This window comes from Melanaphis sacchari, unplaced genomic scaffold (genome assembly GCF_002803265.2).
Source record: "Melanaphis sacchari strain LSU unplaced genomic scaffold, SCAv2.0 Contig106_pilon_pilon, whole genome shotgun sequence".
In the NCBI taxonomy this organism is placed as follows: Eukaryota; Metazoa; Arthropoda; class Insecta; order Hemiptera; family Aphididae; genus Melanaphis; species Melanaphis sacchari.
Genome location: NW_020270400.1, coordinates 787,632 through 798,028, shown reverse-complemented (window position 1 = coordinate 798,028; position 10,397 = coordinate 787,632). Strand labels below are relative to the sequence as shown.

General features: G+C 26.4%; 2 protein-coding genes across 2 annotated transcripts; one reads left to right on the top strand and one right to left on the bottom strand.

Annotated features, from left to right (window-relative positions):
• Positions 1–2,945: 2,945 nt before the first annotated feature.
• LOC112603342 (PHD finger-like domain-containing protein 5A) lies at positions 2,946–3,663 on the top strand. Its single transcript, XM_025351862.1, has 3 exons — positions 2,946–3,124; positions 3,233–3,423; positions 3,491–3,663. The coding sequence occupies exons 1-3, from the start codon at positions 3,073–3,075 to the stop codon at positions 3,578–3,580; spliced, it is 333 nt and encodes a 110-aa protein (XP_025207647.1). The 5' UTR covers positions 2,946–3,072; the 3' UTR covers positions 3,581–3,663.
• On the bottom strand, positions 3,663–6,025 carry LOC112603356 (glutamate receptor ionotropic, delta-2). Its single transcript, XM_025351883.1, has 6 exons — positions 5,630–6,025; positions 5,286–5,572; positions 5,068–5,227; positions 4,727–4,950; positions 4,402–4,670; positions 3,663–4,115 (listed from the first exon to the last, which is right to left on the bottom strand). The coding sequence occupies exons 1-6, from the start codon at positions 5,996–5,998 to the stop codon at positions 3,721–3,723; spliced, it is 1,704 nt and encodes a 567-aa protein (XP_025207668.1). The 5' UTR covers positions 5,999–6,025; the 3' UTR covers positions 3,663–3,720.
• Between the last annotated feature and the right edge of the window lie 4,372 nt (positions 6,026–10,397).

Here is a 10,397-nt window from a genome sequence, read left to right as displayed (position 1 = left end):
AGGTTTCACTTATATACTCGTGCTTAGATACTCGTAGACCATAGCGATGCAAAAACTGTTTTATACAAGATCAACATCAAAAAACGGATGCTTTAATCCGTTTTTATATTTCCTAAGATTAATCCTAAAGAATATTGCAAATATTAATACTCGTAAATCGTAATAGTCATGATACTGCCCTCAGTTACCGCGCATAATATGCAAAATGAACAGTGCAATTCACGTTGGCTAAGTTCGGTTTAAGACCCGGGTTCACAGCTTATACAACTACGTCATCCGTCGTGTCATGTTCCTTGATATTCCATATATTCTGATAGGCTGTTATAATCATGATATCATTCACTAAACATAATGTACCATGAATTAGGACGAGCTCAACTTTAAGACATGACATGATACGATAGATGACTTATAAAATTTAGGGCAGAGGACTTGTAGCATTTGCATATTTTTTTTGCATAGTCACAAAAATAGCAGAGTGCGAAACCAATGCGTTTCATGCTTCCACAAAGCTAGTTTTGAAATTTTATTGTGCATATAAATGCATATTTTGCGTTTTTTTTGGTTTTAGGGCATATTTCTTCCATTTAATACTTTTAGGTGCATATTTTAAATAATTTATCATTTTATCAATATTTTTTGTCGACGTTTTTATTTATTTATTTATTTATACAATTAAAATAACATTGGATTTAAAATTATTTTAATATTTGATCATAATATTAAATTAATATGATTGTTGACTTTTCACAATCGCATGTTTTTTTTAGAAACACGTCTCGAAAGTTACTGATTAGATTGATCGTTTGTTAATAACCACTTTTAACTGTATAATGCATTTGTTTGTTTTTTTTTTTATTAGTGGTGTTCGCGCAAGTTATCGGGGTATTATGAAATAGAAATAGATTTTATGGCCCTAATCGCGACTCCTCTTCCCTGGAGTCAATGGCCCCCTACAATATGTTATTTTGAGATCAATTGTCCGATATTATTTTCGCTGTTTTATTTTCGCGATTTTGACTTTCGCGATTTTAACTGGCACCCGTTCAAAAATATTCATTTTAAAATGCATATTTTGTATATTTAAGTGCATATTTGTAATGCATATTTTGTATATTTAAGTGCATATCAGGTGATTTTTTAGAGCTACAAGTCCTCTGCCCGATTTATAACCAAGGGTGGACTGACGTAAAAAATCGACCCGGGCAATCATAGATTAAGGCCCAGCCGCTCAGGTGTTATAGTATTATAGAAATAGTAAAATAGCATTATACCAGCATACATGTCTTAATATTATTAGCCTAGACAGAAAGAATAAGTGACTTTTCCTCATTCCCAATTATTCGATCATCGTCATTTGGTCTATTTGCAACATACAATTTGAAAAAAAATTTCATGTCTTCAATTTTCAACTAAAATATACAATTATTATCGTAATCTATTATCGTAAGACCAAAAATCCTAACAGCTCAGAGGGCGATCAGTGATCACCCACCCGCCCGTCGGTCCAGTCCGCCCCTACGTATATAGCTATGAATTGACCGACTTTATATAGGTGTTGTGCGTTTACTGAATTTACTCACGATCCTGCAGTAACCAGTATATGTATATCCACGAATATATAGAATTTCACCAGATTTCATGGATATCGCTAGTTATGTCTGTAGGTCCAAAAAATTTCCTGCACAGAAACTTCATGAAATACCAAAATTGATCATATATATGGTTTTATAATTTGTTTAAGCTAATAAATTCCAATATTGCTTGCATTATATAAGTTTAATCATTTATAACTACAACTATATGTACCTATAATTACAGTAATTGTTACATGTTTAATTATATTATTATAATAGTACTAATTTTAGTTACAGCATCATCATTTCTCAAGCGGAAGTTGAATTTTTTTTATTTCACTCAAAAATGTTTTGATTGATTTAGCTTTCATACATACGATTTAATAATACATTTAAAACCTTCATAAATATATAGAGCTATATATAAGGAGGTGCGTATGCTTTATGACTTCTTATATATGTGTTATGTATTTATATTTTATATATATATACGGATAGGTAATAATAACCTAAGTCATATATGTAAATAATAATTAATTTTAATTTTAACACCTAACACAGACGTACTCTCAATTCTCAGTATTCTCACTCATATTTCGAGGAAAAACAAAATAAACTCGAGTTTTGAGTTTAAAGTTTGTATAATATCGATTTGTACAGGATTTATTATATACCGGTATTTTTGTTAACCAAAAACAAAATTGAGTTAAGTTATCGAGATTCAACTGCAATAATGATACAGTATGCCAATTTCCAGTACCTATTTAATGGACTGCTAGTATGTACAATATTATGTAACGTGACAATATACAATATGATTCATTATTTTTTTTTTTTATTGTATGTTGATTAAAATAAATACCTAAAATAAAAATAAATAATAATTATAAACATTTTAATTATTATATACCTAGGTTAAATACGTTTAAATTATAATTTATTAGTTACGTTTTATAATATAAGATTATAATATAAGATTACTGTTGCAGTAGGTATATTGAGAAGTTTGGATATAAATGTATAATGTATAAAAATAATCTGAAATTGTAACAAACAATTCATGGAACTATTGAATTTTAATAATTAGTGCTGATTATAAAATATATAGTAATATTATACTATAATACATTTATAATAATGTATTGCATTATCCCATAATGGCTATATTGTAATTAAAATTTAAAAGACTGGATTTTGATATTTATGACACATAAAGTTTATTTAACCTGGTTACTCTGTTTTTTATTATTTTCAATCGTACAGTTTTACTTTGGCTACACTGACATTTAAAGATAAAATTATTGTTTGGATGACGGATGTTTGGTCGTTTGGTGTGATTATGAATTGTGATAACTAAGACTAACTGATTAGTTTACTTCTGAATCGTGGTTTACCCGGTTTACCGTCAAGCCGGCAAAGTCTAACCAATATTTCATTTTTATTGGTTTTTATATTTAAATTATTTGACGTTAAGCAGTAGTTTAAATCTAATACGATGGCTAAACATCATCCAGACTTGATATTTTGTCGTAAGCAACCCGGCGTCGGTAAGTATAGTACTATAGTGTATAATATTTTTAATATTTACACATCTAAGTCTAATATATTACTATGTTATACACTTTTTTGTTTATTTAATACATACCTTATAACAGCCATAGGACGATTATGTGAAAAATGTGATGGTAAATGTGTAATATGTGACTCATATGTCAGACCATGTACATTAGTACGCATATGTGATGAGTGCAATTATGGCTCATACCAGGGCCGATGTGTTATATGCGGTGGACCTGGTGTATCAGATGCATATTATTGTAAGGAATGCACAGTTCAAGAAAAAGATGTAAGTTATATTTCAAATTTTATCATAAGTTTTATTAATAAAATTCATAATGTTTCAATTATTTTAGAGAGATGGATGTCCAAAAATTGTAAACTTGGGAAGTTCAAAAACAGATCTATTTTACGAACGGAAAAAATATGGGTTCAAACGGCGGTAGAACCACTATATTTTCATTTGTATTTTTAATAATGTATATTACTATTTTTAATTAACTCTTGAAGTAATTATAATTTCAAAATCATTCAACAATATAATATTATGTTACAAATCATAGAATAGTATTATACTTATTTCCTTTTATTTATGTGTATAATAGCAGTTTAATGAATATTCATCATAAAGTGGATCTTTTTTTACCACCCCATACCAATAACCAATTTCAATTAACAAAACTAATATACTTAAAATATACCCAGCAACCAAAATAACAATTGCCCCATAAAGTTTCTTAAGGTCCATAAGTGCTTTAACTTCTTCAATTTGCTGTGGTTCTTCGAGTATCACTGTGTCTGACATGACATCATTTAACCATTTTTTTACTAACCCAGCTTCTATAACTCTTCTCAAGAATCTGTCAACTGCTGGCTTTAACGGAGAATTCTTTTGTAATCCTAATGATATTGGCATATTTATTATACATGAAGACATTATATGCAGTGTAAAGTCTCCATTTTTTGTATCATTTAGTGTACCTTAAACAAAATTATATAAATTGGTAATTGGTATTAATATTATAGATTATACTGTTAATTCACTAAAACTTTAGTCTCCATTATAATTATTAATTTGTATTAAATAAAGTAATTAGAATTATTATAAATGAAGTTTTTATTAATGATTAATGATTTTTTAAATTATTTAATACAATTTAGGAAAGATTTTTAGATTATTATTTAAAAATTTAATTTAATAAAACGCTTATAACATTTAAAACTAACATGGCAAAATAATTTATAAAAAATTATTATTTTTGTATACCATTAATTAATTGAACATTTTGTTCATATGTTTTGATATTTTGCATCATTTTTACATATCTCAAAAAGTATATATTATCATAGTATGCAAATTGTCCTTTAGACACCAAATCAATAGCTTTATCTACTTCATAAACTTCTTGAAACTTCTGACCAACTCTTTGTCCAGTTTTATCTAGTGATGTCATGAAAAATTCTTTTGATTGTTCTCCCCATCCTCCACAATTTATATTACTATCAGCAAGAGCATCCAATGTATCAATTGTAATCCTGTTAAATGTTTTAAAATATAATGATAATAATAATTATTAAAATAATTTTATAACCTGGTATCTGGATTAGCTAATATTGCTGTCATACTAGCTTTGTATGCAACTACAACTAATAAACAGTATATCCACCACCATCCTGTTAAAATTCTTATAGCCCATCCACTGGGTACTTTTGGTAATGATACAGCTACCAACATTCCATAAGTATATAAAATACTATTCTCTATATCTTCAAACAAATATAACCCAGTTACATCTTTGTTCATAAATTGATTAAACTCATTATTTTTTGTTTGGTTGTTGATACATTTTTGTTGTTTGATTATTTTTGGATATTTAACTTTATGTTTTAAAATGTCTGTAATTTTTTTATTTGTTTTATTTTCTGTTAATAGTTCAGGTTTATTTTTTAATATTTTTGTCTTTTGATTATCACACTGTATAATTTTAATTGAATTTTCACTATCTTCAATATGTTTATGAGCTGTTGCAAAAGCATAAAATAAAAAGCCTCCAATTAGAAGTGTAAAAAGTACGCCAACCCACATATTTAATCTAAAAGAAATCAAGTGTAAATACTTTTTTATTAATATAATTTATTAAATATTTTTACTTGAAAGGAAGAATCAAAGTTTTCCATGAGTTATCTGTTTTTGATTCAAATGTTAAGAATGTTAGACATTCTGTATTATAAGGTATAGATAGATCTAAAATATTTAGATGATATGGTGTGTAATGTAAATTACCCAGTGCCAAATCAGCACGGGCAGACCATACTTCTCCTAACAGCCCTGATATAGTTCCATTAATTTGCTTTTTACCCCATTGTTCAGTACGCCAATTTATTGGTTCATATATAACTGGAATAAAATTCATTGCACTTCCAAGCGATTTAAGAACCTAAAACAACAAATTACAATATTTAACTATAGAATTTATTCATTTTTATAATTATACCTCAATTTCTAAGCCCTTCTTATAGCCAGAATTTTCATCATTTTCATTCATTAATGAATTTTTTATTGCAGATGGAATGTAATTAAAAGTTACTACTTTAAGTAAATTTCCTTGTAGATCTGAAACTTTGTCTATGTATAAGTCAGTTTTTTTTTGAAAATTTCTTTTATTCCATATATCTAGCCTCAGTGTAACCAATGCCCCTTTGATTGGTGCAGGATATGGAACAGTTGATAATTCATATATCTCTTTAAAACGATATTTTTTAATAAATACAACATTTATAACTTTTGTCCATATAGTATGATGTTGCTTTGTGAAAAGTCTACGATCATGTAATAACATAAATTTAGTCGTAAAATCCAACATTCTGTTCCTGAAAATTTTGTAATACTTTATAGTATATTTTTCATTTAGTTATTGTGTTTGCACTTTATATATTTAATAAAGTATATATTTGGTTTAGATATAATTTAAATAGGTATTCCAATCTATCAGAATTTATTGTATACATTTTTTTTTATATAAAGAGTGTCTCCATAAATTGATTTTTATTTTTTATTTTGTCTAAATTTAATTTTTTTGGATATTAGATAATCACAATCTACAGCTTACATTTTATTATTATTTTTAACTTGTTACTATTTAGTAAGTTTGATTTTTTCTTATTAAAAAATATTTTTCTGCTGTATTAAGTTGTATAAAAATATATTAGTGTTATCACCATCAATTAATGCAATAATAATTTAAAACATTTGTTAAAATAATATCTATACTATGTGGCTATAAGTGTTAAACACTCTTGTTAAATTGAAATTCAAACAAATTTTATCAATACTATTACATTTATAGTTTATTCATAAAAATACCTACTTCGAGTTAGGCATTGGTAACTAATACACTAATATCAATAGAATACCTACTTATAAATCAAATTTTTAAATAAATCATTTACTTATCACTAAATTTTAGTAATCTCATTGTTTGATCAGCATTTAGGATAAATATTATATTCATATTGCATCCATCTTTTCTAACATTATTTAACATTTGCCAGGTTTGAAAATTTGGAGACATTAGATCTTCTGAGTCATCAACTAATGTCTATAAATTATTTTCAAAAAATTAATAATTTAAATAAATATGTAATATAAGCTATTTTGTTTTTATATTACTTTAAATAAAGGTATTCCAGCAATAGCTTTATAAAATACTTTATCTAATATACCATCATGAAAATGGTCAAGTATTAAATTCAAGCAGGTGGCCGTATCTCTCCATTTGTATGTTATATCTACAGCTAAATTTTCAAACTCAGAATTCCATTTTATTTCTCCATAAGGACTTTTGAAACAATTACAAATGTAAAATATGTTTAATATTTTTTATCAAATATATTTAATTCAAAAATAGAGTAAAGACATACTTAAATTTATTCATACTTGCTGAAGGTCTATCCGGTATCTGTGATTCACAAAGTATGAAGTATTTAATTAAAATAAAAACTATATAATTATTCATATTGTTAGGTATAATTTTCAGTGATAAACAGATACAGTTAAAATTTTTTTTTGAACAAAAATTCGAAATAAATACTATTTTATGAAACAAAAATAACTAAATTTATTTTAACTTTAATCACCAACATAAAATCTATGCTTCTGTGCGATTTGAAAGTAGGTATTAAAATACTGTATGCAAATTGTATTAGAATCTAAACAAATTAGTTCAAAATAATTGAATATAAAATTAGATTGAACTACCCAATTTAATAGAACAATTGCGTGTAGTTAGTTACCGATTGGAATCGTAACTTTCATGAATACATTATTTTTCTTCAAAACTTATTGATTTAAAAACGACATCTAAAAAATGCCTTAGCAAACTATGGAGCTAGACTTGATTAGAAGGTGTTTGTTGAACACTGATATTTCGATAACCTATTTTACTTGATATTTTTTTAAACAGTCATACCTAAATATGTTAAATTCAATAAATGTGCAGGATAGGGTCAGATACAATTGACTCATTCTATACACAGTGCCCCAAAATTAAAAAAAAAAACGAGTAAAAAGTCCTCCTATTCTACCTGTTTATATGTTTAATAAGGATTGCCATAATAATTCTTGTAGTGGACGTTGAAATAGTTAAAGCTGGTCCTGTAAATATAATTTAATACAAATATCTGAAATACCTATTAAATTTGTAACAAATTAAAAACCACTCTTATTTATTAATAACTTTTAGAGGTTTCATAATGATTTTTTCTGTTAAAAAACAGAAAATGTAACTCGAAGTTCCTTCTTATATAAGGTCTTATAGCAATTTAAATTTTTTAAATGACTAAATTACCAGATACACATAGTACATTTACACAATTTTTTTTGATAATTACTTGTAATTCGTTAAAATAAAGAAAATTTGCAAATTATTTTGTATATAAAACTCAAATTTTTAAATTTTTTTTTTTTTTATTATAAAAATCGAAAGACATAAATACATACATTATTATAAAGTAACATTTTCGATTATCTTTCTCCTTTAAGCAAAGCTTGTGTTAGAGAAAGAGTTATTATATAATATATGATACAATTATTATAATTATAGAATTTACAAGATATAGAGTATAAGTTCTAAGTACGTATTTTAATTTAACTAAGACTTCAAAATATTTAATAATATGTATTATATTCTCATCTAGTAGGTACATAATTATTATTATCATTATACATTAAAATAGTTAGAAATAAAGCGTGATAATTATTTTGAAACTATTTTCAAAGCTTTGGCAACTACCAATGACTATATCAAGTGTGGATTTTTCGTAACGGTAGACGTAAATTTGTAAAAGCTATGAGTAAAACAGAGTTTCATCATTATAAGAGCGCAGGTGGTCACTAGTCATCCATCCAAAATTTCAGAAGCTAACAACACCGAATAATGCTTAACCGAAGTACTAATTATTAGTAACTGACAACTGTGGATAAACACTACGCTCTTCACCATTATAAATCATTGCATATAAAAAACGATTCTGATCGAAGACTCTGCAGACATCAGCCCTCTATTAATAAATATATTTTAAAATATATTTATATTTTAAATGTAATAATTTATTTTAATAGTAGTAATAAGGTAGGTTAAATTAATATTTTCATTAAACCTTAAGTTGAATATGTCATTGTGCGTATAAAATATAGGTAATAAACAATAATATATGCGTACTTAGTCGCATAGATGATACCTGCTCAGTAATAGTTATTATAATTCACTATTTTTGTTTATTTATTTATATATTTTTCTTTATAATTGGAATAAAGAAAAAACTAAAAAATATTTGCTTTTAATACACGAACAATTTAATACACCGAAATAATTTACCACGTAAGCCTACGTAGTCTTATCAGGCTATATTTGCTTGGTCAAAAACTTGAAACCGGCGTCGAGTCGCCCTCGATCTCCACTACATTAAACTTTATTTGCTATGCAATTTTCGGTATTAAACTCAAAAGTCACCTCTGGAGATCAGCGAAATCGCGGTTTGACACATTCAGTTGGGCCGGGCTTTTGTTTGGCTCCACCATAACTTGAAGCATCGATAAGACGAACAGCAATCGGATTCAACTTCGTATATCGGATATTCGGATGTTATATTAATATATTATTATTATAAACTGCGAATTACTATAATCTGCATAATCATACATTACATCTATATTTTATAATAAGTTTACGTTTATAATAGGCATGGGTGCTTGGTGGTTAAAACTTAAGGTGGGAGCAAGATGAAGAATTTGCTCTCTACTGGACTTTAAATATAATTTTGAACATTTTAACTTTCATTATTGTTTAAATAAATATTTCGACGATATTTTGACTTAAGTATAATTTTTTTTTTTCAATGTTTTTTCAATCATAACCTACTATTTACTGTTTGATTTTAGTGCCCTCATGATAAATTTCCTGTAGGCAACCATAATCATTGCCCATTGGTACTTTTAAGGTTTTGGCTAGAATAAATTATATGTTAGTATTTTTTGTAGCAATTATATTGTGACACAGAAACAAGTATTAAATATTTCAACACTGCTCAATAGATAGACTATAGCAACAATAATAATAACATTTTTGTACCAGAATACATTTTAATTTAATATTAAAAACAAAATAAAAGTCCTCTATTTAAGTTTGCCCTTGATTTAAAGTCGAAAAGTTCAATTTTTACATTGTCGCGTGCTTACAAGATACAGTTTATATTTTGATATTTTGTAATTTGACATATATAGTATATATACCTACCTACACTTTACAAAACGCACCACAATGACGTAAAATTGAATATAATGTTCGCTACTAAAATTACGTTTAATATATTTTTTATTATTTATTATTTGCAAATGTTAGGTATACCTGGAACCAATAAGTAAACATAAACATAATGGTCATAATGTAATCATGTATCGAATAATTCGAATAGAGATATGATGTACAACCAGGCTATATCTACGTTTATGAAAAATTTAGAAGTAAATTTGTTAAATTTGTAGTAATTCAAAAAATTAACCAAGTGATTTAATGATATTTTATCTCCAATTTATAGCTGCTAATAGTTGTTTACCTCTGTGGAATATTTGGGGGAGAAAAGTAAGATAGGCACCTATACAATATTAGCAGTTGGCACCTCTATTTCCATTAACTATATTATACGTAAACGTAAGTACAGAGTATTATATATATGAATATATAATTATAATATCTTTGTATACGA